General features: G+C 42.5%; 1 protein-coding gene across 1 annotated transcript in view; it reads right to left on the bottom strand.

Annotated features, from left to right (window-relative positions):
* Nucleotides 1–15902, bottom strand: part of syt7a (synaptotagmin VIIa) — an 83513-nt gene extending 67611 nt beyond the window's left edge. Inside the window, exon 1 of the mRNA XM_086108401.1 lies at nucleotides 15643–15902. Coding sequence (XP_085964527.1) covers nucleotides 15643–15676 — 34 coding nt within the window. The 5' untranslated portion in view covers nucleotides 15677–15902. The remainder of the gene's footprint in view (nucleotides 1–15642) is intronic.
* Nucleotides 15903–23541: the final 7639 nt, after the last annotated feature.

Genomic DNA, 23541 nt, shown 5'->3' with positions numbered 1-23541 from the left:
GATATCAGCTCTCTTTTAATCCACGAGGAATAACGTTTTCTAACCAGATGGTTTCCTAATACAGTACATGTCTCATTGGCTATGAGCGTTTGTGATATTACAGTTGCAATTTTTACAGAAATGCACTTTGTAGGAACTGTTGCCTCATTACAGAGAGTTGGGGGATTCTCCCGAGAGACAGAGTGAAAGATTGTTTTATTATCTTAGAGCCCCCCTCGCCCCCCAAAAAAAATCACCATTGCAAGAGATGTGAATATTAAATAACGGCCAAAATCCTTTTAAAAATAGGAATTAGGTAGAAACCGTCCATCCGATATGCACGTTCAATCACATGCAGTCTATATTTAGCTGGAGCTCCTCTGGCATGAAACATGGAGGCATTTGCTTTTCCATGGCATTCATATTTTTGGAGCTGACGACAATATCAATTCACAGAGACCTGCAGAAACTTAAAAAATTTAAAGTACTGAAAAATGCATGTCAGTCTCCATTCTTTTGTAATAACTGTGGGTATAGAACTTGACTGATGTCAGGAATGTGTCTCCATTGGGCTCAATAATTCTGAAGTAAATGATCACTTTGTGTGAGTGGCAATGGCGCTGTGGCACTCCATGTTTATGTTTTCATTTGCCTACACTTAGATATATTTTTATTTGACACTGGATAATCTATTGCAGCACGCTACGTGAGCAAGTGTATCGCGCAGTTCTGAGGTTGAGGGTTGGACGCTTGGCCGATGAGGACAAGCGCTCTATTAAAATTGGATGGGAGAGTCTAACTAAATGCTCTGAACTCCTGTTTGCCAGCCAGTGCAGAACGCAGAGTTCCAAATGATTCTGCATTTGATGTTTTTGATAGTCACTGCATTTTACACTGAATAACAAAATCACCATGATGACAATCATATTTTTGTGCATTTCTCAAACAATTACTATGAGCAACAATAATTGTGATGTAAATTAAAATCTTTTTTTCATAAATATTTTTGCAAGTAATGAAATACTACAGACTTTGTAAAAAAAAAAACTATCTTTCGCCTCATAATTGTGATGTTATTGTCTGTCTCTTTCATTGTTCACATCAAAGCCATTTGTAATCCACTCCATAAAACTGTTCTGACACCAAAGAAATATGAAGCATTCAAGAATGGACCGAGTGGAGTTTGTTTACAAGTGGCCCCCTCTGAAAATCAGTGCAAATCATCCCTCCGCAGTGTAGAGCATTTTCTGTCGCACAAATGTAGATCTAAGAGCCGCTGTCATCAAAAAAAAAACAATGGCACCGTACATTGCGAGGTTGCTCCATGCGACAGATGCTGCACACAACATCAGAAAGCAGTGCTCATATAATCACAAACACGCACATCACCTCCAAGAGCAAAGCACAAGTACTCTACTATTACAACCATCCACATTCTTATTTAATATTTCATTCTTATCTCTAATTAACCACCATTTCCTGATTATATGCTGCCCTGTATTTAAAATCAAACCACATTCATGGTGAGGTGCGTGGACTTCTTTCCTGAAGAAAATGGGATGAATTCCCCCGAGGCCATAATTTAAAAATCACAAGGAAACCTTCAATACCTCATTTCCAACTCTTCAGCTTCACCGGGCCCTCATCTCTCCAAGCTAATCTTCCATTTCATCCATTTCTTTACCTCCCTTACTCTGCCCTAAACTCTGACTCCCTAAGTACACGCCGGTTGTGATCCACTGGATAGTGTAGTGCTCAAGCAGGACATGTTTTATGGGCCACGTCCAGGTAGTCAAATGCGTGTGGTGTACATCACACAAAGTGCTGCAGCAAACAGTGGCTAGTAAACAGAGGAAGACCATCTGGGAGTTGTTTTGGGGTTTTTTTTGTTTTTTCTTATTGTGTTTTACAGGTTGTTGAGGAAGGGGGTGAGGGAGTAACAGAGCAGACATTAGTACAAGAAGCTTTTGCTATCCACCACCTCGAACCATTTAAAGATGGCATTCTAATTCTATCCGAGTCTTGTGAGATTTCACGTCTCAGAAGCATTACTTGCAGTCACATAAGAAAAAGCATCAGATATTCACTGGTAAAAAAAAAAAAAAAAAAAAAAAAGGACCGTATTACTCTGCTATATTTTCATCTTTTGCACCCCTGCTAGATTAATTATCAGGTTTTTCGTGCTTATTATTAGCGTGGCGACCATGTCGGTGGAACGAACACTTCCGTGTTGGTTAAAACATTTTCCATGACAACATTTAGTAATAACATATGCCCGTGATGTGTTTCTGTTCGCTCATCGTTAGCATTAAGCTAGCAGTGTTTCATTAGATGTAATCATATGGTTCGGTGAAACATTTTGGCGATGAAATATATAATGTTGAACATTTCAAAAGCTATCGTTGATGCTGTTGCTGCTGCGGGTGTGTTTACAACTGTTTGAAGTTTTATAATTACCGTAAGATCCAGGCTAATTTCCATTAGTTCATCTATGGCATTTCGTGTCCAGTTCATGTCAGCATTAGGTTAGAGTGTGTTTTCATTAGACACGTATTGTAGTGTTTAAATAGACTTTGTTTACCTGTATTTTTTATTTTGTGTGTCAGTTTTACAGTTAAATTCACCGGGGAGTTACATGTAGCCTGAAGCAAGCACCCTATGCCTCTTAACTGGAGAATTGTGCAAGTAAGAAAGTCATCTATGCTTCCTCAAAGTGATGCTATACGGTAGTCTCCCACATGAGTAAGAACAGATGCTAATTGATACTGTAAAAAGTGTGTTTTAATACATTTTGATCTATTTTTATGAGTTTTATAAAGCTAGTCTCAAGCAATTAAAACAAAAAGCTTTTTTTTTATATAGTCCCACTAGATGGTAGAACCTCACCCCCGCCCCCGCATCCTAATGTGCATTCGCTTTATTGATATATCTATTGGGGTGTGTGTGGTGTCTATGGGATTTGAGTCAATGTCCAGAATGATATTGACCTCAATATTAAAGCACGTAACTGAACTCAAGAATGACGGTAAATGTTCTTTGCGGCACATATGCTTCTCTAATTGCTATAGATCCAAGTTTAAACTGTTCCACATAACCTTGGGTGAATCATGTTTAATACATGATGCTTCCTCGTGTCCATGGAGCTCGCGAACTGTCTTTTAATGAGCTCTGTCAGGCGCCCCGAGACCAAGGAAAGATTGTCGGAAGAAGCCGGCAGCCACATGCCTGTCAATGCTCAGCCGTGTCCAGTGTGCACCGGGTCTGCCTGTCCATCAGACCACACTATGAGGATTATTTGTTTGAAAAGCGACATTTAAGAGCAAACCCGATTGTGAATCCCACAGCTGCCACCGTGCGTTTTACCTCAAACTTGCCATATTTGCTTTGTCGTCACCTCCTTCGTCTTCCACTCTGTAATGCTACATTTACACTACGTTCCCTGCGGCTACGGCAGTCCCGTTTACCCCAAAACTTAGTGCACTGTGGGATTTTAGCCATTTTTTTTCTCCGCTGTTAAATCTTGGTCAGTTTTCTTACAGTCGACCATGACCGTGATGGGCGGTGGGCAGGGTGCATTAAGTTTCAGACCATTGATGCCAGTCTGTTTCCATCAACTGCCACGGCAATTTTTTAAAACAGTTTTCACATTTTGCAGCATGTGAGATTTGCCCCTCCCGTCCCCTGCGTTATCTCATATTTGTCCTGTTTTGAGGCCTGAAATGTAATTGTCGTGGTCGACAGGAACATAATGTAAATGGAGCATGATTAAGCAAGTGTGCTTCAGAGTGCAGTGGGCTGGAGGACTCGACAGAACCCGATATGCTCGAGGGATGGTGTGAGAAGCCGATATTATGTTGTCCTATGCATGTATTATCCTTCCAGGATGGCTTCATTAATGAGTTAAAAAGCCTGTTGTCTCATAAAGACTGCTACAAACACCAATGATGGGCAACCAAAACCATTTCCCGATGGATAATCACACAGCAGATTTAGCAGCGTGAGTCTTACTTACTGTAGCACTCAGGAAGGAGTACCACCACGGGCAAGATGTACACGGGATGAGAGCATGACACTTATCATATACTGGAGTTGTTGTTTTTATTATGTAATCAACATGCTTTTTTTGGTGGTGAGTGAGCCGAGCTGAATCACTGTTGCATTCTGGGAGATCTCTGTTTGACCTGCGTGTTTGTTTTTGGGGTCTGTGCAGCAGGATTGTGCCAGTGACCACACATACGAGCGCATGCAACTCGCTGTGGGACTGCGGAGTCCAGATTTGGTTGTTTGCTCGTGCAAATGCAATTTGATGGCATTTGACTGCCTGCCAACTCTGTGGGAAAATACACTTCAACAGCTAGTGGCCCAATATTTAAAAAGCCTCCAATGTCAAGACAATTGGGCAGCCTCTCGTTCTATGCCTTTTATGAGTCATTAATGGTACAGCATCGGCAGCCTCTCCCAAGCCTGAGAGCCATAATCACTAGCAGGGGTCTTGGGCACTTGCCATTAATTGATGAATGCGGCGTATTAGAGATATGCTCTGTAGATGTGAAAAAGCACAACTGTGAGGTGGAGAGAAAACCATGTCTGTATTCAGCTCTCCAAAGTTCTAACAATTCATGTTCATTAAATTCAAAGAAACAACAAATGATGAGCAACATCAAACCAATTCATACTATAGTATTCAAAATATAATCCGATACATATTTGGATATGTGGAGTGCGATACGCTTCAAGAACAGTAAATTTTCAAATCTAAGGTGATCCGATTTGGTTCGTCTCAATCCAAACCGATTTTTGGGGACGTTCCCCTAGTAACCCGTTATTTACGATTAATTAGTTGGCATTCAAAAAAGTGCTTCTCAATCAGAGCTTGCATTCCAAACAATGCGGAACGTTTGTCAATGCATCCATTAGTGGTACAACCGTTAGACATGTCAGAGCTATTCTAATAGAGCAACAAGAGGTCAAAGTAGTGGAATAACCATCTCAAAACTGTGTGTGTGTGTGTGTGTGTGTGTGTGTGTGAGGGATGGGGGGAGTTGCACAAAAGGCCAATTTCATCTTTGTGGCTCAAACCAATCTGAGACCCATTGCCTGGCCAATCCTGGTCCATGGCTGAGCTCATTCACTGGCTCCCATGCATGCCCAATTGCTTGCCTCCAATTCACTATGCTCCTCCAGATGCACACATCCCCCCTGCTGCCAAATCAAACGCTGGATGATACACTTACAAACGTTAGATGAGTGATGGGCAATCAAAAACAATGTGAGTGATCTTTTTTTTTTCAAGTGGGAGGAAGCAAGTAGAACAACAGTGTCTTCCAGCCATCAGCGATATGATTTTTGCTTCCTTTCTGCGCAGTCATAACAGGCACAATCACCCTTGTTCCCATGAGTCGGTCGCCCCACCCCCTCCCCCCACACCCAACACCGGACTTTACATTTCCCAATCAGTCCAGTAAATGCACATTTCAGATGAGAGAGAGAGAGAGAGAGAGAGAGAGAGAGAGAGTCGAGTGTATATTTGGGCCCTCATTGTCCCACTTTATCTGTCCCTCCTGGCTCGGCTCATTACTCCCCCTCCTTGCCCGCTCCACCACCTGCTCCTCCTCTTCTCCACCTCACTCCACATGCCGCTCCATGCAGTCACGAGAGCCTAAAAGGACAAAGGTTCAACCCCATAGATCTTGCGTATTTGGACATGGATATGGAGCATAAGCCCGAGTGAATCAGAAATGCCTTGCCACAATGGGAAGGGACTTGTAAAAACTACAAACATTTTTTTTTCTGCAGAAACATCTCCTGTTTGTCTCTGACAAGAGAGCCGAGCCAAAAGGTGAAATTCTTGATTTGCTGGTTGACCGATTTTTCAACTCTCACGTTTTCAGTAGTGATTGAACAGAACAGCATCATGATCAGAAAGAGTTCTTCCACAGAGTGTCTGGGCTCGTCCTTGGAGATATGGTGAATGATTCCATTTCGAGAGGATCCAGAGGAGCCAAGGCAGGCGGAACTTAGACACACTGAAGAGACGACGTTTCAACCAAATGCTACAATTCAGTTTGGTTCACCAATATATTCATCAATATTTCTATTTCTTTCTTCTCCTAATGCTGATTATCATTGTCTGCCCAGCGGCGTATGATACTGTCATAATCCACGGCATTATTGCAACAATTTTCAAACCGAGGTATATTGTGTTTATATATTATTCAGTGAAAACGGGGTTTATAATATTTCTCACAGCTTGCCAATGGACACATTTGAGTCCTTTTTGGTGTAATTGTAGGACAAGGACTGGGTCGGCGCTCCCTGTTCAGACTGCAACTCTCACTACCCAAAGCAGAAAAACAGAAGACATTGGATGAATGGATGGATGCAAAGAAGCAAACACTAAATGCACAATCTCTCTCACTTGTGATCTTCTGTTTACGGAATTGCATTCTTCTAATTCATTGGCTTTGGTTTTACCCTGCGGAATGATACGAGTTACGGTGCGTATATGACACAACTACAACCATCCCACCTACACACAGTCGTGTCGGGAACACAAGTCAAATCAAGGATTGGCATTTCAAATGAAGCGAGCTGAACTCAACCGTGGCGCTTGGTGGACACTGGGCTCAAGCTAGAGCTTGATGAGGACAGGCTAATAAGTGTTCTGTGAAATCTTTCTATTAAGGTCACGGTTGGTATAAGAAGTACGAGAGTGAAACAGCATCTCTAATGGCTGACACTGATTCAGGCACGCACCAAGACATGCTGCATTTCAACCTCACACGATGCGAGGTGTTTAGAGCACATGGTGAGGAGGGTGGGGACGGAAGTGACTGACCCATCAGGTATTGTTGCAGCAGTCATGGAACAGTGAGTGGACTTAATCCCGGGAGAGGGTCTAGCTAGATAACGTGAGCAAAATGTCCCCTGCCCTGCTGGCCACCACTGAAGCAGGCTAATAGCGAGATGAGATGAAGCGTGGAAGGAAGAAAGAGGGAGAAGCGCTTAGGCAGCCAAGCTGAGGAGATGGCACTCACACAGCCCAATCTGTCAGTGGCACTACCTTGCCAGATACCGGAGGGTGGGGGCTCGCACAAAAAACACACACTCCTTACTAAATACCCAGTGACAGTAGAGCGGGGGGTTTGGGGAAAAACAAATTAGCGCCCAAGCATGCACGCTAATTTTGGGAAGATGCTGTCATGACACCAAACCAGTAATAACCAGTTTTAGTTCACATGTAATGTGAATTGACTCAACTCTTGGTTTTAGTTCTTTGTTTTGAACACAAACTATCAAAGCGCGTGACTCTCCTTGAAAGACCTGCGGAAGTTTCCAGTCAATTAAAGTTCAGATGACCTTTTGATCGATGAGCGGCGCCACGTCAATGCGATTCACTTCCCAGCCTTCTCTTCTGTCACATCTGAATCTCTCACCGGAACCAATTTTCATGTCCAAGGGTCACCTTCACAGTCTTTTAAAGATTAGTGAAATTACATCTTTGAACATATTATAAAAGAAACTCTTACATCTGCATTAAATCATAGTGTGGAAATTTGTTAATTAGCTTTCGAAATGGCGTCTGTCAACAGGATCATTTGCTGGGAGTCTTCAACTGAGAATGATTGTGTGACCACAAGAGGTTTCACATGGATTAGTGACGGTGATTGCCTTTTATAGGATAACACGGCGCGAAAAGGCACAATTCCCAGACGGGATGAAACAACACCAGATGCAGAATAAGAATACATTTAGACGAATTGTCTTAAGCCGAAAAAAAAAAGGAGGCACTGCTAGTGACCCGAGGGTGGCAAAGGAACCGAACAGGGGGACCGCTTGACCCCGTGCAAATGAGGTCGTCATATGTTATGACAGTTCCGCACACCGTCGAAGCAGCCACCGGGCTGCATCTGATCTTTCACATCAGCTCCTTGGTGTTGCGAACCACGATAGCAACAGCTCGCTTACAGCAGCTCTCCTGGGTGTGACATGCAACAGGCCGAATGTGTTTGTGGAGGCAGCACTTAGTGATTCCTCCAATCAAACCTACCACAAATGAATGTCGACCACAATCCCAATACTTGAGATCCTCCTGGAGCAGCAAGCACCACTTATCTAGTTTATGGGTCATGGAGAAGTCTATCAGTCACCTCTCAATCACAGGCCAGAGCCAGAGACTCCAACCATTGGCACTCACACTTGATGAATACTAAGTCCTGGTAGACACATGGGGATTTTTCAAATCTTAATCTTTTTTTTTTCTTCAATCAGTTGCTGCTATTGTTAGCTTGGTTCAAAGCTCAATGGGTAACAAGTAGTACGATGAGTGAGTAGAACAATGTGCACTGGATTAAAAGAGAAAGTGCAACAGAAACTTTTTTTAATGATGTCATTCCTGTGAAATGTCAAATATAGAGTGCTATTTTTCCACATTAAAAAACAAATTGTAAGTTTGTTTTTTTTTTTTTTAGGAGGCTTGTACAGATGAATGTCATTTCCATTTATTTCAACATGGAAAGATGATTTGAGATATGAGTGTTATGGATTACAATGCTATGATGTGACAGATTTAACTTGTATTTCAAGGCATCACCGTAAATGGTCGGACTGATGTTGTACGTTCACAATAGAGACGACCAAATTTCAACACTCGCAGTATCCTAGAGCGGAACAAGCAAACTCCACGTCCAAAAGCAGAGCAATAACAGCAATAAAATTGATGATGAAGAAGCTGATGATGTCCAATGTGACAGCAGAGGTCAGCAAATGGGGAGAGTGGAAAAAAAATCCCACCACAGGACGCAATGGTTACACACCTATACATAACACTGTATACATCACAACAGCTCCTACGTCACAGTGCTACATTCATGATGCGGCCCTGTTGTGGAAAAAAAAAAAAGGAGGACGAAAGGGAATCTCGAGTATGATGACAGCGTTGTGCATCAAACATGACAAACTCTTTTCATCTTCGTCCCTCCCCCACAATATCCTCCCATCCCAGACTGAATCAATCCCGTCTTCCTTTACGATGGAAGCCTCTTATTGCATGCACACATGTACACACAAAGCCTTCTCTTCCTCCTCCATTTCTCTCCTCTGTGTGACCTTGACTGGCTAGCACTCCGGGGCTTGTTCTTTGCTCTCTCTCTCTCGCTCCCTCTCCCTCTCTCCCTCACTCCATCTTTCCATGCTCACTCCCACTCCACCGTCTGCCCCTCAACCGCTTGTTTTATGTCACTCTCGCCCGGCCAGCTGATGTTAAGCAGTGCACCCCCCCTCCCCCCACCCATCGTTTTCTACTCCATCCCTAAGATACTGAGGAGGAAGGGACAGAAGATGGCAGAAAGGGAGTAAATCGAGAGAGAGAGAGAGAGAGAGAGACAGTGAGAGAGAGCCCACCCACCTCCTCCTCCTCTGCAATCTCGTCAAAATTGTGAGAGTCAGTTGTGAAATAACTCCGGCTCTGCGAACTCTTTATCAACAAGTCTTATTTCTTTGTTTTCGAAGCAGCCTTCCTGCATTCATTTAATATGAGAGCAAACATGTAATGAGACATTTAAATTATCCATTAAAAATACATATACATACATATATATATATATATATATATATATATACAGTATATGCATAAGAAATGCAGGCCATTTTCTCATTAGTCATATTTTCGGTTGCTTCTGTACGGTCTTCCTGTTCTGTCACAATCCTGAATGCAGATGTACCTCTTCACAGGCTCAGTTTATATGAATGTGATACGACTTCCTGTTCCACTGGAGGAGGATGAGAACTCGCAAGTGGCAGCAGGTTCGAATCAGTGTTTCTTGGCAGGTGTTCCAACAAAAGCGTCTAATTGCCACCGCGGCACCGTTGTAGCTTACTCCTCCGACTCCAAAATGACTCTTGAGGTTTTTCCCAATGGCTTAGCACGGTACACATCCATCTGTTTCATAGATTGGAGCCTATTAACCATTTTGACTATTCATTCAAAGGTAAATAAACCTAAGCTGAAATGACGGAGGGATCTATTAAATGTCAAATTCATGCGCTGATTATGCGCTCATGCAATTATGCCATTCCCGTGCCAATTCCTGAACCTCGCACATCTCGGAAGGCCTCTGGAGGGATTGCGTTTGCACATGCCGTGCTCAAACTCAATCTAATTCCCTTCAGCCTGGTGTTGTCTAATATGTCATTTTCCAGGGCACGTCTGATTTCAATACAGCAATCTCGCCCAAATGGAACAATGAGAGGTAAATACGAAGAGATGAGAAAAACAAGGGAAATAAGGTCCTCAATAATATTCATACCTGTTCTGAGCATTTAACTTCAATTGATCTGACAAGCATATTTTGAGATCATGACTTGAACGCTACAACTGTTAACGTGTGGAGTATTCGTGTTCTAGGAAGAAAAGTGTACTCAATTTGAATCCAAAAAGTCACAATCTCATATGACTAAACAGCTCCACGGGCTACTCATGAGATCCCACAGGCACCACGTTGGTGGCCTCTTTTCTACAGTATCGTAGAGAGGTTATCCCACCCCCTAAGTTCATTCACTATTTTTTGTTTAACAGTTTAAAAGGATTATTCTAGGAATAACCCATGTGTGTGTGGGTGGGTGGGGGGGGGGGGGGCAGTAAGCGGGGGACACCCTGAACCGGTTGCCAGCGAATTGCCGGGCACACAGAGACGAACAACCATCCACGCTCACACTCACACCCAGGGACAATTTAGAGAGTCCAATCAGTCTGCCATGCATGTTTTTTGGAATGTGGGAGGAAACCGGAGTACCCGGAGAAAACCCCCGCAGACCCGGGGAGAACATGCAAACTCCACACAGAGAGGCCCGAGCTGGAATTAAACCTGGTACCTCTGCACTGTGAGGTCAACGCGCTAACCGCTGTACCACAGGGCCGTCCACCAACTAAGATGAATCTCGAAATCATCGTGCTAGTGAAACGATTCACTTGCCCAACTTTCCTGCAGACAATTCCCACTCTGTGATGGTGTGAATGTGAGTGTGAATGGTTCTCTGTCGAGTCTGTATATTGCCTGTGACTAGCAGCAACCAGTCCATAAATCAGAGAGGATAGATTCCAGCTCTTCATGATCCTGAACAGGATAAGCTCTATAGAAAATGTCTTGCCAAACAACATATAAGTAAGCTTAGGTGCATCTCACAAAAAACTGAGGAATCAATGACCAACATTGGAATAAGCCAGTACAAAATCTGGTCAATATTTGGATGAGTATCCCGTGAAACCTACAACTGCTTTTAAAAAGAATAGAAAATAAAATGTATTGGACTCATAAATTCACTTATTTTCTACCACAATCCATGTGTTGCAAGAGGATTAAATTCAGGCACATCTATTTGCCAAAGGTCCCTGAAAATAATGCACTCTACCTAAAGAGCTGTCTTAGTGCAGACCTGGCATGCCAAAAACAAGTCATTTAGGTCAGTATCCAATGTCTTGAGGCTTGGACCTGCGCCCATATCTGTGGAACAGCGTCAACTTAAATCAACAGGAACCCTGACAGAATTAAATATAAATCATGTTCAAGCGGTAGTGCAGGGTGTCACAGGAGTCATCTAATAAATCGGTGGTAATTTGTTCCCAATGCACTAACTCTCCATCTGTGATAACAAAATGACAGAAAAAGATAACACACATACTTCACACACACAAAAAAGAAAAAGAAAAATCACACTGGTGGTCTGGCTTGAGGTGGAAAACCAAGCGGGAAAAGAGACTCTGCTGACTTTTTGCAAGTGGGGAAGCTCTCCTAATTGCGTTCATAGTGATGGCGGCAGCGATGCCGCCTGCATGATAATTTCTCACACTTGCAGCGTGCTGACAGAAGAAGCGGAGAAACACACACAGTCATGCAGAAGGGACAGCTCAGATGAGGAAAATCAGCCTCCAACTGACCAACTATTAGGGTGTATTCAGAGTATAATTTGCTCTGTTCTAAAAACCACCAGGTCCGACAATCTAAATTGTTAAACCTGCTCAATAATTAAGATTGTTCATCCTTATTTGTGTGGTCAACTCTGAGAGCCACTTAGGAAGTAACCTCCAGCTAGCACTCTTGCCAGACTTGACAAATGGTGGAGCAGCTCCTTATGTGTGGTGCTTGTATAAATGTCATGAGTATGAAAAATCATTTTAAAAACTGGTTCGGATGTTATAAATTGGTGGGTGGACCCAGCTTTATGAAACAGCACTTCTTGTCTGTTTTCAGATAAAAACTGTCATCTCTAAGCACAGAAGTGAACATAATTTTGATGTCTCAGGCAAAGACCACTGGCAAATAGTCAAATGTTAACCCTTTCATGCACCCATAATGATAACCTGTAACCTGATAACATGACAGGCTGTTCACTGCAGTAACCGCTGTCCCTGAAAGGGTTAAAAGCTCGAGTAAGAGTTGTTGTCAGACATCTGTATCATTCCAAGAATGCAATTACATATGGTTGCTTTAAGGCAAACAAACATCGTAGTGCATTTTGAACATCAGCCAATAGTCCAAAGAGCTCTTGATTGTTTCCTGCTGGGTATAAATAAGAAACCATTAAGCCATCAGACTGTAGCGACGATAAGAGTGCCACATTATCCTCACGATCCCGCCTCCTCTCCTTCCTACATTTCTCTTCTGTATTGACAAACCCCGTAATATTTCTGCTTTGGATTTGACCCAGGCTCACATATGATCAACCTCTTTGAAGTCAATGTTCCCATTAATGCTCCATCATCAGTATGGCCCAGGTAGACCTTTCTCCCTCTCCGTAGCACGCCAGCATGAGACACGGGGTGAATGTAAAGGAGCCGAGGGGGAAACACCTGCCACACAAGAACGCCCGTTTAACGGAGGCAATTAGCCACAATCAAATCCAGTATCAATTCTCCATAACTTAAAAGAAAAGTACGTTATAACCCAACTTCTTTAACAGGGATTCCATTTGTCTCTCAGATGGACTCTTCGACAAAACAGTCCGTGAACGCACATCACTCTGACGGTTTGCACATAAGCCTGATTTGATCAGCAGGCCGGACAACAAACCATGATTTTGTAGAATGCCTTTTACAGTCTAAATTTGTGTCGGGATGATTTGGAAATATATTTGACCCTCATTAAATCACAGTTCACCGATTGTGGGTTCTGTGAAACACATTTTTTTGTTGTTGTACAGTACAGTTACTCAACTGCAAAGCTCTCATAAAGTTAACATCGCTAGTCAGAATGAATTACAATCTGTAACAGGTGGTACAAACAGAAGAAGAATGGAAACAGCCGCCGGCGCTCTTTCGATGGCTTTATTACACAAAAGTACATTATTAGCAAACCTGCCGGTAGCCTCAACAGACGGGGTCATTGTACGCCACAACAGCTCGTGCTACAGTCAGGAAATTTCTGGTTTATATCATCTTATATAGTGTGTCAGTGAGCGCCAACCTTGTGGTATGACTTTTGCATAAAGTACTCAGTGCAGTCTGCAAAAGCACCACAGAATCCGGTGCTTGTACTTTTCATCACAACTGACAATTCACCATTGATAAAAATAAAAGCATTGTTATCGTGTGCAGCCAGGGGCGGAGCTAGGTGGTAGCCACTCCCACATATAGAAAAATAAGTTGATGCCTATGATACCTTTTCTGCCATTTTTACATGTAAACTGTTTTTGGAACCCTTGATATTCTACTATGAGTAATTTGTATTGACTGTATGTTTAAAGTAAAATATACAATTGGTGCAAATACTATTTGTAAAAGAATTTGATTTTCATGGTCAATGTCAATCGAAAACATTACATTCACACCATAGCAAGCAAACAACATGGCTGAGAAGTCATTGTTTATTGTACCATCCACAGTCATAATTTCATAAAATAAAGTGCACACAGATACCAAACACGCCCAACACACTCAAAATACAAGCAGGAACAAATCAAAGTAAAAAGCAATGATTACAATTGTGAAGAATTAATAGAATTTTGTATCATGGCTTTTTATCATGGATGAGCCATTGATCACGATATGCAAAATGGCATCGGCCATCAGTGGCAATTTATCACTCTGATTAGCTGCTAGCAAGCGAATCAGTGTGTGAGATTGAAGTAGATGACGAGTACACAAAAGCAAAGCAACTGCAAAGTAATCGTCATTATCTTGTCAATTCAGGTCAGCAAAATGTTGCTTTTTCTTTTTTTTTTTTTTAATTTAGACCTATTCCCGCTTGAATTATGAGCGTGTGAAGTTTTTGGATATGTGGGCATTCTATTTCACGAAACACTTACTGTGGATGGTATAATAAACAATGACTTCTTGGTTACAGAGGAGTTTACAAGAACTCAAATGATGTACTGTACGTGCATGCGTATAGCCAAGCCTCGATGAGATATTGTGTCACCCTGGCCACCCCAATGAAAAATGTCTAGCTACGCCCCTGCCAACAGCCAGTAAAATCAAATTAGGTTCTAAATGACATGGTATAGACAAGCATTGGGACACACCTCTGCTCAATTGATAAGGGGATATACTGGATCTCTTGAGCCACAAGAATCTTCCAGCATGACTGTGGTGTGGAAGAGCCTACAGAGAACGCTGACTTCAACTCCACTCAACACTTTTGTGATGAACTCAAAAAGAAATCAAGTGACCAAAATTACTGCATTAGAAACTTGAAACAGAAGTGTGGCCTCTTTTTGCCAACCAGCCATTATTTTGTGCCAGTACATTTAATGTGCAATTGCTTGTTTCCATCGAGGTCATATCATGGAGTAATCATTTTTGTCAAGACATGTCAAAATATAACATGTTAAAACCTTCCTTCCTCCAAGTTGCAGGACTAAAATAGACATGCCCGCATCTCGCATCAGATATGGTCTGCCGCCTGCACATGCATGCATGTACACTACTGTACTCTGCTGTTGTCCAGTGAAATGAACAAGAAGGACTCCTCCCACTCTGCCTTTTTGCTTTTTTTTTTTTCCTCATCCTCCTTTTCCTCATAGTCATCCTCCGGCGCCTCTGCAGCAGCAGGTGTTATTCTAACCTGAAGATTTTTTTAAGGCTGCAATTAGTATTATGTGCAGCATTCTAACAGCAGGGGCCACTAGTGGTGTGTGATGAGAGGAGAAATCACGCCTCAGAAACACGTGGGAGATTACTCAAATATGCCCCCCTCCCCTTCCTAACCACACACACACACACACACACACACACACACACACACACACACACACACACACACACCCTGACACCCCCATGGCTGCTGCACCGTTCTCTCCCCAAGTAAAGCGAGATGCATTTGCAGGATGTTTTTTTCCCTTTTACAAAGACCACACTTTGGGTTCCACTGAAGGGTGGAGTGTGGGTGGCGGGGGGAGGGAATGACCTTGCACGGTGTTGTCCTTAAACATGTGCAAAAATCTTGCAATCACACACCCGCCCCGACAACAGGTCAACAACGCACACGCATCTCACGGTAGGCACGATGCACACTTTGCTATATTACATAATGAGCGCTCCGCATACACTTTGTGGCGCCAGCGCGGTGTCAAAAGGACGCCGAGGAGGATGCACGCGCCCCCCTGCTTCTGAGTCCTGTTGGTCGTGAAACACCTTGAAAGTGTCACGGCCGCCCCTCCCCAGCTCACCTTTGCTATTGTTCTCCTCCCTGTTGAGATACATGGCTCTTGGAGTTGGCAGCACAGGCGATGGTGGAGGTGGTTGGTGATGCTGGAGGTGGTGATGTCGAGCTCGCAGCGGTGTCAATGTACTCCTCAACTCCTCCTCCGGTGTAGTTAGAGCTGTTTTATTGTTTTGCTCCTTCACAGCCTCTCTCTCTCTCTCACGCGCTCTCTGTCTCCCTCTCTCCTCTCTCTCTCTCTCTGCCTCCCTCTCTCTCCCTGTCTCCTCCTAAGAGTCAGAATGTGTAGGTACAGGCTGCTGGATACTCTCACTAGCTCCCTCCTCCACCTCCTCCTACTTGTGATTCCCTCCCTCTTTCCCAATAAGCAGGATCGAGCTTTGGTGGCTCACATAAAACAGAACAGATTTTTTTTTTACATTTTTTTTAAATGTACACAATAGCATGGGTATTTTGTTTACTACATAGGTACATGGCAAGTTTTCTACTGCATTGGATTGGTTTCCCAGTAAAAACCAAACTGAAAATGAAGAAAGCCTGTCCACTTGGGCGTAAAAACTGGCGCAGATGCAAGCCTCGTCTAGCGCGTTTGGAAATTTGGCAGACTGTGCTGCGCCATGCTGGGTGTTCTGGCAAACCAAGGGCGTTTTCTTTTACATGGCCCCCAGCGCACCACTTTAGATCAATTACAAGCAGGTCTAAATTATGGTGCAGGCACACCCATACCAAAACCTCAGTTTTAGAGAGGCACATGTAATACATGCGGCGGAATTATTATTGGGTGCATTCAGAAATTCACCCTGATGTCCAAACTACAGGCTAACATGTGAGTGGAATTTCCCAGCCCCCCCCAAAAAAAATCTTACCTTGTCCCAGTCACAGAGGACAGTCCCACTCCCGGTCAAAACAACTCCCACTCCCATCCTTCACCCCCTCAGAATGACTCCCACTCAAGGACTACTCCCATTTTGGAGGTCAGCTACATTAAAAATGGCTGCACATTTGTGAACTTTTTTTTTTTTAATTCCAGCTGAATAAATACGCTCCCGCCTGCTCCCATTAATTTCTATTCTTATACCGTCCCAATCCCATGATTTAAGGTAAAGTTGACTACCATCCTGTGAGAATCCGGCATGATTCCCGGGACCTTTGGGATTGCCGAATAAAAATGTCACACTCTAGTCCAAACATGACACAGAGTGGTAGGTTCATAGATGCAGAGCATGTGCCCTTCCCATTATTTTCCAAATGTGCCCGATGCTAGAAACCAATCAAGCGCTTGTGCTTTAACTGTTTCAATTTGTAATGCCTGAGGCTTTGGATGTTCCCTGTCTTCTGTCAGAGCATTCCGGCACTCCTTTTTTGGGGCACTCTGAATAACCGAATGGCACATTTCAACAACGATGGTCGGAGTAAAGTGGAGTGAGCTCGGAGCGTATTACTGAACGTACCCATCATAACACTACAAATGACTGCGTGCTTGCTTGTGTGCATTGCGAGTGTGCCTGTCTACCTCGAATGCAACAGTGCAGCTTCTACAGATTCTTATTAATGGTCATGTCAAACCACATGGCAATATACAGTAGATATACTTAATGTGTGTGTGTGTGTGTGTGTGTGTATATTGATTGAGTCTAGATAAGTTCAATGCTTAAGAGGTTCATCCCAGATGTTTATATATCATTGTTTCATGAAACATGGAAGTGATAAAGCTACAGTTTTTTGGCATTGTTGTGATTGTATTTATGAATTATAGATTGATGTTTAGGGCACACTTGCTCAGTAGAATTTTGTGTTTTCGAAGATTCCAAGTCAAAGTCTTTTTGTAAGTTAACAAATCTAATTGAAGTAGAGAAATTAATTCTTTCATAGTCACTCATAGTTCATTTGCCTTAATTTTAGCGTAAGACTAACCTATAACACCAAAACACTTATTCATAACAAATCTGATATTGTTTATTGTTATTCTAGATTAATTGATTGTTTATGCTGTTACTCTACACATGGGAAGAGGACTTTGAGAAAAGAATCGCATATTAAATGGGAATTGCTATATTGAGAAAAAAAAATGAATCGTCAAATTTATGAATGAAATATGGCATCCACCACATATATCAGCCAACCGCTCATGTCTCATTAAAACAATTTGATTTTGGTTCCCAGGTCAGCCAACATCTTACGAAGCCCATTCTATTTCTTCTTCTACTACCATGCTGCCACCGCAGGTTGGTCTTGGTACTTACATATCAGCGCAACACGAACATACAGATTTTTTTTTCCCCTCATCATGTGGTTTGTCTCCTCACGTTCTAAAAAATCGATTAAGATGTTAAAAATTGTATGGGTGTCTCGCCCACTTTAGCAGACATTGTTTTATTTGGTCAAGTGAGAAAAACCTGCAACACAGCAAAATGACACTGATTGGGAAAAGAAAGGTGGCACCCATCTGGCCCACCTACTACTGCATATCAATACCAATCTTCCCACAGATGGTGGTCAGATGGCCTCGTAGAAGAAACCATTGAGTTCTTCATTAGGCTGGACCTCAGATGAAATGATCTCAGAGTAATCGGCTATGTAATCTGCCGCTACTTTGCTTCAAGGTGACATGGTTGCTAAGATTTTTGCACCAAGTGGCTACATTGTGAGCAGAGAAGAATATGACTGATTTAATCCCAGAATAAAAGTGTCAGAAGGCCGTTGAAAGACAATCAATAGTTTACATGAGATCATGTATTGTACATTTGTTCTTCTTCTTCAGAGTCCAACCTGTAATTGAACTACTGGGAAATCACAGAACAGATAGAGTACCCCCCCACCCTAAAAAAAAAGAGGTTTATGATAAATGTATGATATTTGAACGATTTAAACGGTATCTGACGGCTGTGTGTGTGTGTGTGTGTAAATATTGCATCGAGTGTGCACAATAAAAAGCTAATATCGCATTCATGCGCTGCACTCCGTGATATTGCAGATTACAATTCAATAGGATGTCAGCAGGGCTGTACACATATGGATGCAAAGGCTTTGATGAGTGGCGATGGCTCCACTAACAGCAAGCCGGCGCTCCGTCGGTCAGGACGGGAAGGTCGTCTGCTCAACGCATCCCGCGGTGATTTCCATTTGATAATACTTTGTTTTGCGCTGCTCGCTGTGCCGTTACACTGACAATCTCTGGCCATTTGTTATGTGAATCCTCTGCAGACTCATTTGAACCCAAGCTCCCTGCCCCGCATTTTTATCCTTGTGGCGTCTGTCACTGATGTCTCCACTGTCATCTTTATTGAAAGTACCCTCTTTTCCCCTTAAAATATACTGATTCCCATTGATGTGGTGACCTATATACCGCCCTCTCCTTCTGTCCTCTCTTCACGCTCTCCCGTTTCTGTCAACCGCCCGTGATTTCCCCTCATTTTCTCCCTTATTTCCTCAAATAGTGGCTTCTGCTCTAATTGATGTTGTGTCTCAATTAATCATTGAGTGCACCATCTGCTTTAATTCTACATCTTCATCCTTCTAAACTAGAAATGAAACGTGTTTATTGAAATGACTAGCAACTATTGGTTAGACTACTAAATTACAACCTTGATAATCGCAATTAATCTATCAATTTTCGAGTGCACTTTTCCTGATTATGTTAGATTCAAACCGAACAGGTAATATTGCATCCTTCAGGTGTCTTGCGTGCATTTGCTTGTGGGGAAACAACCGGGCTTACTTTGAAAAAAAAGTTTGCTAGTCAATTTGGTAGCCGGTGGTTGCGCTAAATGCTATCTCGGTTGACTGTTCAACAGCTGTCAACAAGTCAATACATTCACCAGATATATCAAGTTCCTCGCTCCCAAATCTCCAAGCCTGTCCCTTTTTGGCTCGGTCCCGGCTGTATCGGAAGCCGGCTGAATTGCTCACATCTCGTTGCCCCGAGACCGATATTGTCCTACAGTGATTTTATTTCACCACACTGTGTGCGCCTGTTTATGCTTGTGCCGCTGCGGCATGTGACATAGAAGTATGTGCTCAACGCCGATTGTCTGTCGGAGACGCAATGCCGCTTCGAGTTCACATCTGTGAACCCTGTGGTGGCCATGTTAGCTTGGGGCTACAGTCCCATCCAAAGGTACTGGAAAGCATGAGAATTAGCTTGGCAACGCTGTAGGCACGCAGCTCAAACGGAGCATGTTATATCTACTTATTCATATTTATGGTTGTGGTTTACTGGAGCAAGTTCTTGTCTTGTGCGCAGAGGTGTCAAATCCAGGTCTAGAAAGTAAGAACCCTGGCACCGTTTGGCTTTAGCCACAGGTGCTTCTAACTCAACCGGCAGGTAAACGAGCTCTTGAGTTTCAGATTTTTCACAAGAACTCGCTACAGTAAACAGCAGCCATATGAATAGATAGATACAACACACACCTTTTGAGTTGCGTGCCTATGGCAATGCTAAGCTAATGTCTATGCTTTATCTTTGATGGGAGAGTCGCCCTTGCTAACAACCAGAGGGTCAATTTACTATACGGTATATATGTGACGACAGTGGCACACCCCACAAACATGTGTGCCAGTGTCTGTCTTTTCAGTATGGAACTAAGAAACTTCGACAGCAACTGTACAAAGAAAAAAAGTCTTGACTGGACTGGACACTATTTTCGGTCTGTGAAATCTGGAGTTTGTTGGTTCTGGGTCTACCAAGTTGAGGTTCCACTGCATTTGCTTTTGGGATATGCCATGCAAACCCATCAGTGTGACATCATCTTGTCAAAGGGGAGGTGCTCGTGAACACAGATTGACAGACTTGTGAAAAATAGACAAATAGGCCTTTTGTGGGCATTGAAACAAGTCAGAGATGTTTGAGTTTACCTCATTAAAAATGGAAGCAAAAACAAGTGTCACATTTATAATTTTATTCAGTGTACTACCTTTGCTCCACCTTTTCTCCTTTCCTCTTGCTCGAAAGCAGAGAGGCTAATAATAGTCGGCAGTGCACTCTTAGCTCATGTCACATGAAAAGGGATTTAGTGCCTGCTGTTTAATTTGATATTGTCCAAGTTTCTCTCATTGTGTTAACCTGTCACGTCTCATGTGGCGACACAGCAGAAAGAAAGATGAAAAGAAGCTCTCAAAGATGAAACCCCACTACAGCTGAGAATACAAAAAATGTGGCACTGTATGTTGTTATATGAAGGTGCTCGCTTGTAATTATTCAGCAGGGTGCCTCGAAATTGCACCCCTGGAAACTAATGCTCTGAAGCGTAATGTTGAATATGGTGCAAACAGTGGGGGATTAATAATGTATCACCTTCTGCCATAACATCACTTCTGCTAAATGTGCAGGAACCATGCTGGATGGTTTCACTGACCCCAAAAACAGTTGATGCAAAAGAAAAATAAATCGACATTGAAAAACACATTTTTCAATATTCCCAGCATTAAACTGTTTTCTAGTGGGGCCTGCAGGGATCACGAACATAATCACTGCTGGATGCGTATGGTAGGGGGATGAAGAGTAGGATGGGAAGCTCGGTATACACCTGAGGTGCAAATATGAGCCATCCCTCTTCCTATTCTTTTCCTGAAGCTATCTTGTAGCAATCTACTGACATCTGGTGGCCATTTGGGGCATACATTCATTGAAATATTTGCAGGAATAATGATCTGAATTTGAATGAAAGTAATTTGGAACGGACAGGTTCGGTTTACGACTGGGATGTCGTCGTGAACTATGGACCCTCAACAAGGATAAATTTATATAATACAGTGACTAGCGATGCATTCAGAACACAGGCCCTCAGTGGGGATTTCAGTGACCTCATACAGTGTTTCGCAACCTTTACTGAGCCACGGCAGATATTTTACATTGGGAAAGAGATCTCCCGTTACACAACTTAGCAAAAAGATCCACAAAACGTGTATACACATGGTAATGCCGTCATGTCATCTAGTGGAAGAGCATTTATTGTTCCGAGTAAGTGTAAATAAACAAAATATGTGTGTGTGGGTGTGTATGTACAGACAGACAGACAGGTGGATATATGATTGATTGTTTTGGGGCAAACAAGTGCCAGGTTAAGGTAAATCAGATTGAATGTTCTATCCTTTAATGGTGTAAATATGATCAATATGTCATCTTACGTCTTCATGGGTATAAAACATATTGCTTGGTTATCTGTCTTTTGTTTTATTCTACAGAGAGCAGGAAGGGGACTTTATACAGACCGTACTGTATTAGTATTCAGTTTGTTATTTTATCACTTTTATGTTTATCCTCGCATTCAAAACCCCACAGACTCTTCACATATATCAGTGGACTTCATTCTAGACAGGACATCATCATTGCTCTTCACCACACAATTAACTATTGGCTTAATTTCACTAGGGTGATTGAGAATAACAAGAAAAACAGCAAGAGGTTGCCTTTCAAAAAAGTGTTACACAATTTAGTACTCGCCGTAAGGCCTGGTTTAAAGCATGCATACTGTCTAACATGATAAAAGCATAACAACTTTCAATAAAATGCATAGTACTCACCTCAGACGCTTACTTGGAAGACAAAATCCTCAGGGCTAGTTTGTGTTGGGTAATTCGAGCTGGCAAGTTTTTGCTGCTCCTGAAGTGGCAATAATAAGACATTTCTCGGTTGAAAGAAGTAAGCTTGCAACAGGGTTCTCCAACCTGTCTTCAGACTGTCCAACTTCTCTTGAAAAGACCAAAATGCTGTATTTGTTTTAATCATGTCCGACATCACCCTCCAGGTAACAAGGTAATTTGGCGTACGTATTTATCTCAACCAATCAGGAGTGCACACAATCCAGGGCAGGTTCGATTAATATGGCAACACGTAGAGCGTGACATCTGATTGGAGGAAACAATTCCACATACATGCGACGAGAAGTTGAGCACAAGACACAAACACAAGCTCTGAAATCAAGGTAATTACTTTTGGAAATAAATGCATACAATTTCATCTAAGTTTTAAATTAAGGTCAATCATGATTGCACGCCACTACAAAAATTAAGCAGCAAGAGTTTTTTTTTTTTTTTTGAGGGAAGCGTTTGGCTTGTAATAAAGGACGCAGGTGAAGTTACACAGTCAACATTTTCAACAGCGTGAATTCGTACGCACACTATTTTATTATTTGCAATTTTTTATGAAAGAAAACTAGTTCTAAACAGAAGTCGGAGAAAATTCTGACATGCTTTTTACAGGCCGCAAAATGACACGGACCGGATCCGACACCTGTGCTACCTACAGACCAAGCACATAACATGGATACTGTTGCTCATTGTGAAAGTATGACCAAAGAGATATTGTACATTCTCACTGATTTGTGCTCTCCAGAGAAAGGATGCACATGACGTTGACCATTCACAATGGTCGGCAGTGGCAGTGCACACCATCTGGGTTGTGTATGACACACTTAAATCACTACCAGTCAAAAGAAGAATCCCAAAGCTCTCCCTGTACTGTATGGTAGCAGTGAACTCAACTCTGCTCACATTATCTATAAATGGTGTTAATTGCTGTTTTACATATTTTATCACTTGGGGAAAATAAACAGGTCAACATTTGTTGATCTGTCTTGTTATCGATTTACCTCATATGGGTAAAAGATGACATACTGCATGAGTCTTAATTGTATTGGAGTCTGTGGTGCATGTATTTAACGAATTCATAGTACATGCAGTATATAAAGTATTGTGCAATGTGTACTTATGCAGAATATCAATCTAAAACCCTGATTCATTCCAAATTGCAATTGAGTGTGCCCGGTGTGTTTTACAATAGAGTACATTTAGATGGAGAGGATTGTAAGTGTGCATGTAAGTGTGAATGGTCATCCATAATGTTCCCCGTGATTCACTGGCGACTAGTCCAGGCTGTTGTGTGCCTCTCATCCAAAGTCAGCCGAGA

The sequence above is a fragment of the Hippocampus guttulatus genome, chromosome 4 (assembly GCF_054856545.1).
Source record: "Hippocampus guttulatus isolate MCC_2025c chromosome 4, RoL_Hgut_1.0, whole genome shotgun sequence".
Classification (NCBI taxonomy): Eukaryota; Metazoa; Chordata; class Actinopteri; order Syngnathiformes; family Syngnathidae; genus Hippocampus; species Hippocampus guttulatus.
The sequence above is the reverse complement of the archived record's forward strand: the minus strand, read 5'-3'. Positions and strand labels throughout refer to the sequence as shown.